General features: G+C 49.6%; 1 protein-coding gene across 1 annotated transcript; it reads left to right on the top strand.

Annotated features, from left to right (window-relative positions):
- Positions 1–3,871: 3,871 nt before the first annotated feature.
- Positions 3,872–4,210, top strand: Prr9 (proline rich 9). The gene has a single exon (XM_004667178.2). The coding sequence runs from the start codon at positions 3,872–3,874 to the stop codon at positions 4,208–4,210; it is 339 nt and encodes a 112-aa protein (XP_004667235.2).
- The last annotated feature ends 984 nt before the right edge of the window (positions 4,211–5,194 follow it).

A 5,194-nucleotide genomic window follows, 5' to 3' on the forward strand; every position in this document is an offset into this window, starting at 1 on the left:
AGAGATAAGAAAGACTTTTCCAGCCTGGAGAGACGGCTTAGCAGTTAAGCGCTTGCCTGTGAAGCCTAAGGACCCTGGTCCGAGGCTCGATTCCCCAGGACCCACGTTAGCCAGATGCACAGGGGGTCACACGCGTCTGGAGCTTGTTTGCAGTGGCTGGAGGCCCTGGAGTGCCCCACACTCACTCACTCTCTCTCTCTCTCTCTCTCTCTCTCTCTCTCTCTCTCTCTCTCTCTCTCTTTCTATCTGCCTCTTTCTCTCCCTGTCACTCAACTAAATAAATATATAAAATGAACAAAAACATTTTTTAAAAAAAGAAAACTTTCCTACCCTTTTTACCTTCAGGGGTCCAGTCACCCTAACTCTACCCCGCTTCACATCCTCTACGAAGTAGAGCACAGTCCTGAACCCTGGTCTACTTAGGTAGGAAACGCAGGGCTTCATTGCCGCATCCGAGACCGCGCCCAGAGCTCCCGACGCTGACGGGCTGGGTGTATTCCTTTCTGAGCGCTGCTTGCACAAGTTACCACAAGTTCAATTGTTCAACAAAAACGTATTATAGTAGAGTTCCGGAACTCCGAAGTCTACACAGGTCTCTGTGGACGAAAAGAAGGACTGGCCAGGCTGCATTTCTTTCTGGAGGCTCTTTGGGAGAACCTCTTTCCCGGGCTTGTTGAGCTTTGGAGCTGGCCTCCCCGCTGGTCTGAACACGGTCTTCTTCCCTGTTCTGGCCAGCCATGGCTACTCTGCTATTCCACACTGGACAACCGACTCTGCTGCTGGTTATAACTGCCGGTTATAAATTACACCCATTAAACTTCCTACATTGAATGGGAGTTACTCTTCGTTTTTTCAAAAAAATAATTTTATTAATTTATTAGTGAGCAAAGAGGGGCGGCGGGCTTGCCGGGGCTTCTTGCCACTACCAACGAACTCCAGACGCATGTGTCATTTTGTGCATCTGGCCTTACGTGGGCACTAGGGAATCAAACCCAGGACACCAGGTTTTGCAAGCAAGTACCTTTAGCCTCTTGAGCCATCTCTCCAGCCTCAGTTAGTCTATTTCTTAAATACCATTCCACAGAAAAGACAAAGGAGATAAAAAGGAAGGTGAGAAGAAACAAAATGAAGAGATGAAAAATAGGAGAGAAGGAAGGAAAAGGAGGAGAGCCTTCCCATTTTACAACTAATCACCCAATTCCAGGTTCCAAATCTCCCCCGCCCCCAGGCACCTGCCTTCTCTCAGCAGCCCATGCTGCTGTTAACGTCAGTGTGGTCATGAAACAAAGATGTCGCTGCCTCCTGAGCTCCCCTCTTAGAAACTTCTGAAATATCAAGCATCCAAACCCTGCATGAATATTTGAAGCCATTCCCGATTGCATCCAAATTCTCCCCTAGGGAAATGACGTTAGCCCAGCTTCGGCACGGGGCTAATTTAACCTGAAGTTAAGGAGAGCATGATCATTTGAAAGCCCGTTGGATTCAGCCAGCATCAACAAGCGCACGGGCCCACCCCTTTGTGGACTAGCATCTTCCTTCAGAATGAGTGTTTTTCATTTAAATGAGGTCGCCCTCTCCTCCACCCACATCAGCCCTTCCTTTCTGTCGCTGATGCATTTCCACTGCCGATAATCATTTTTCTCATTTACCATACACGTGACTCCATCACAGTCGGGAGCTTACCACCCAGAAAACTGTGATTGTATAAATATTTATAAATTGCATATAAATAACTGAAATTCCAACAGCAGTACAGGATGTCATATAAATATCACAAGCTATCCTGTAGGAGTTTATAAACAGGTGAATTCCTTTCTAGTTTATAGTAGTAACCAGAAAGGCTCTGGGAAGGTGGTAAACTTGAGTGGAGCTTGAAGAATGGGGAGTGTCCACAGGTGCAGAGAAGGAGGGCGCATCAGGCAAACATGACAGTCCAGACCACGTGGTGGCGGAAGGGACAACGGGGGCTTTGCTTTGTAACTTTTCCTTTTCAACCGTGGCTTCTATTGATTTGAGTTCTAAGGCAAATGTTTCAGGAGGCAAGAGGGCTAGCTAAACTTGTTCTAACCTGTATTCTTGATCACTGGGAAAATGTCACGTCTTTAAAAATATATTTATTTGTTTATCTGTTTATTTATTTATTTATTTATGAGAGAGAAAGAGACAGAGAGAGAGAATAGGTTCACCAAGGCCTCCAGCCACCGCAAACAATCTCCAGACGCATGCGCCACCTTGTGCATCTGGCTTACGTGGGACCTAGGGAATCAAACCTGGGTCCTTTGGCTTTGCAGGAAAACGCTTTAACTGCTGAGCCATGTCTCCAGCCTGAAAATGCTACTTTTTGTCTTTTTTTTTTTAACCTGAGAGAAAGAGAGAGAGAGATAACTGGTGCACCAGGGCTTCTAGCCCTTGCAATCGAACTCCAGACGTGTGCGTCGCCCTGTGCGCATGTGCAGCCTTTTGCACGTGCACCACCTTGTGTGTCTGGCTTACGTGGGACCTGGAGAGCCAAACATGGGTCCTTAGGCTTTGCAGGCAAGCGCCTGACCCACTAAGCCACCTCTCCAGCCTGAAAATGCTACTGTTAAAAGGACATCATAACTCAAGGTTGAGAAGGTGAAGATGGCTTGCGGTACCCTCTTCAACTAACTTGAGTTTCCCTCAAAACTTTCATGCAGGAAAATCGATCTGTCCAGGAGACTGTGGACCCTTTGCTTGGAACCCCGGAGCAAGCCATCTTCCTTAGACCCAGAAGTGCGGCTTTCCAGACTCCCCTGACGGGCATCTCATGGAAATGTCTAAAATAAGCCACACAAACACTTGACCCAGAAGACCCCACTGGGTCTTAAGCAAAAATTTCCCACCTACCCCCATCCCCCACCCCCGTCGCAAAGGTGAGAAGAGCGTCTTATCTCGCTCCACATCCTGAGCGGTGTGGGCAGGCACAGAACGCCAAGCCTGGCTTAGCAGATAACATTTGATGAAGGCTCCTTCCCTTTGCCTCTAATGAAAGAGTTCTGCGTGAGCCCCTCCCTGCTGAGGGCTGATGAGGACCCAGAGGCAAGTGGCTGATTAACAGGCATCACAAGCAGTGACTCAAACCGGTCGTGACTTCAGAGGAAGCTAGTTATGGTGACTCCACAACTAAGACTTCAGCCCACGTGGTCCATCAGCCCTTCAGGAGGCCTGACCAGCCACTGTATAAAAGTCCCCACCTTGCTGGGATCCACGAACTGCATCCCTCGTTGGGTCTTGTTGAAGATCAGGTAGGTGGGCGTCTGTACCCCTCTCTCTCCCGGCCGCTCCATCTTAGGAAAGCTATGGTTCCGCTCCTCCCCTGGGCTCCACTCTCCACCGACTTCCACGTACCTGGCCGTTTCCTGGGCCTCTCTAACCATCCTGTGTATCCTCTCTCTCTCTCTCTCTTTTTTGTATTTTCAAGGTAGGGTCTCGCTCTAGCTCAGGCTGACCTGGAATTCACTATGTAGTGTCAAGGAGGCCTCAAACTCACTGCCACGATCCTCCTACCTCTGCCTCTCAAGTGCTGGGATTAGAGGCGTGCACTACCATGCCCAGCTAAGATTTTTTTTTTTTTAATTTTAACAGAATTTTTCAAAAGACTTAGACTTGAACTTGCAGCTTTTGGCTATCCAGACAGAAGCCATGAGACTACCACTGCCTTGAAGGCAGATGTCAGAGGAGGCTGGGATACAAAAAGAAAGAGAGAAAAATAAGTCAGGTTTCATAACAGCTCACTCCTCCTTCCCCTCTCTCAGTCCTTCACCACCACCCCCAGTTCCCAACCTGGAGCTTTTACTGCAGGTCATTCCCAACCTTGTGCTTGTTTTCAGGTTCTAACAAATCGTCCAAGATGTCCTTCAGTGACCAGCAGTGCAAGCAGCCATGCGCGCCACCTCCGTGTCTACAAAAGACGCCAGAGAAGTGCCAGGCACAAGCTGAGGGAGTGTGCCTCCCCTCGTGCCAAGATAAGTATTCTCCACAAACTCAGGAGGTATGCCAACCTCAGTGCCAGGAGTTAAGCCAGGGAAGCTGCCCGCAGCAAGGCCAAGGCCCATGCCTACCTCCGAGCCAAGGCCAATGCCTGCCCCAGTGTGAGGAGCCCTGCCAGGAGCTACCGCAGACAAAATGCGTGGAGGTGTGCCCACCGAAAGTCCAGGAGACGTGCTCGCCCCATGGCAAGGGGAAGTAACCGCTCACGGGCCAGCTGGGATGGAGAAGACGGCTTTCTTAGCCCACCCCCAGCTCGGCTCTGGCGACCTTCTCGTCGCTTCCTCTGTGTTCCAGGACTTGGTCTGCGTCTCTGGAGACCGTTTTCTGTGCTCCATCCACTGCTGAGAACACGTGCTGTTCTCCGCAGCCTGATGGAAGTTCTTAACTGCAGGAGCGGTGTGCCTTCAAGACAGAGGTCACCAAAACCTGGCTCAGCTCCCTTTGGGACACAAAATTTCCCCGGTCCTGGGTGCATGATCCCCAAGGTTGCGTACCTCCGTTTATCTTTTCACAGTGTCTGACTCTTATTCAAGCTTCAAAACGATCTGAATTTGGTGGCCTTGCTCATCACCACCGCGGGTGTTCTAGACGAGGCGGTGGTAGCACGAAGTTCAAAAGTTGTATAATTCTGTCTCTGTATCTTAACTGCAAACAGTTGAGCAGTGCAGTGTTGTGTGTGCTTTGTCCAAAACAATGAAACAAAAAGATGTCAATGATTGAATCTAAAGAGCCAACAAGGAAATACTGTGTCTCTGTCAGTCTTTGCGGTTCATAGATGTCTACTGTGCAGCAGTTGCTGTGAGGGGCTTGGGTACCGTGTATGCTCTTCGGACGTGGGTCTCTGCCCTGGGAGCTCATCTCTCCAGCTTCCTCAGCGTCTGCTCCCCGGTGAACGTGGAGTCCACAATAAAACTGTGCCTATGGCTGATATCTGCCTTCATGCGTGCTCCTTCCTCCTCTCCACCACCCAACCATTGGCTGTCCTTGTAAAACATTATTTTCTCAGGCTGGACAGATGGCTTAGTGGTTAAGGTGCTCGCCTGCAAAACCTAAGAACCAAGGTTCGATTCCCCAGAACCCACTTAAGCCAGATGCACAAGGTGGTGCATGCATATAGAATTTGTTTGCAATGGCCAGAAGCCCTGGCATGCCATTCTCTCTCCCTCTCTCTCTCTCTCTCTTA

Source organism: Jaculus jaculus, chromosome 19, assembly GCF_020740685.1.
Source record: "Jaculus jaculus isolate mJacJac1 chromosome 19, mJacJac1.mat.Y.cur, whole genome shotgun sequence".
Lineage (NCBI taxonomy): Eukaryota > Metazoa > Chordata > Mammalia > Rodentia > Dipodidae > Jaculus > Jaculus jaculus.

Bases quoted from the DNA above. Each gene is read 5' to 3' on its own strand.
- Prr9 (XM_004667178.2), top strand. From the start codon at position 3,872: ATGTCCTTCAGTGACCAGCAGTGCAAGCAGCCATGCGCGCCACCTCCG.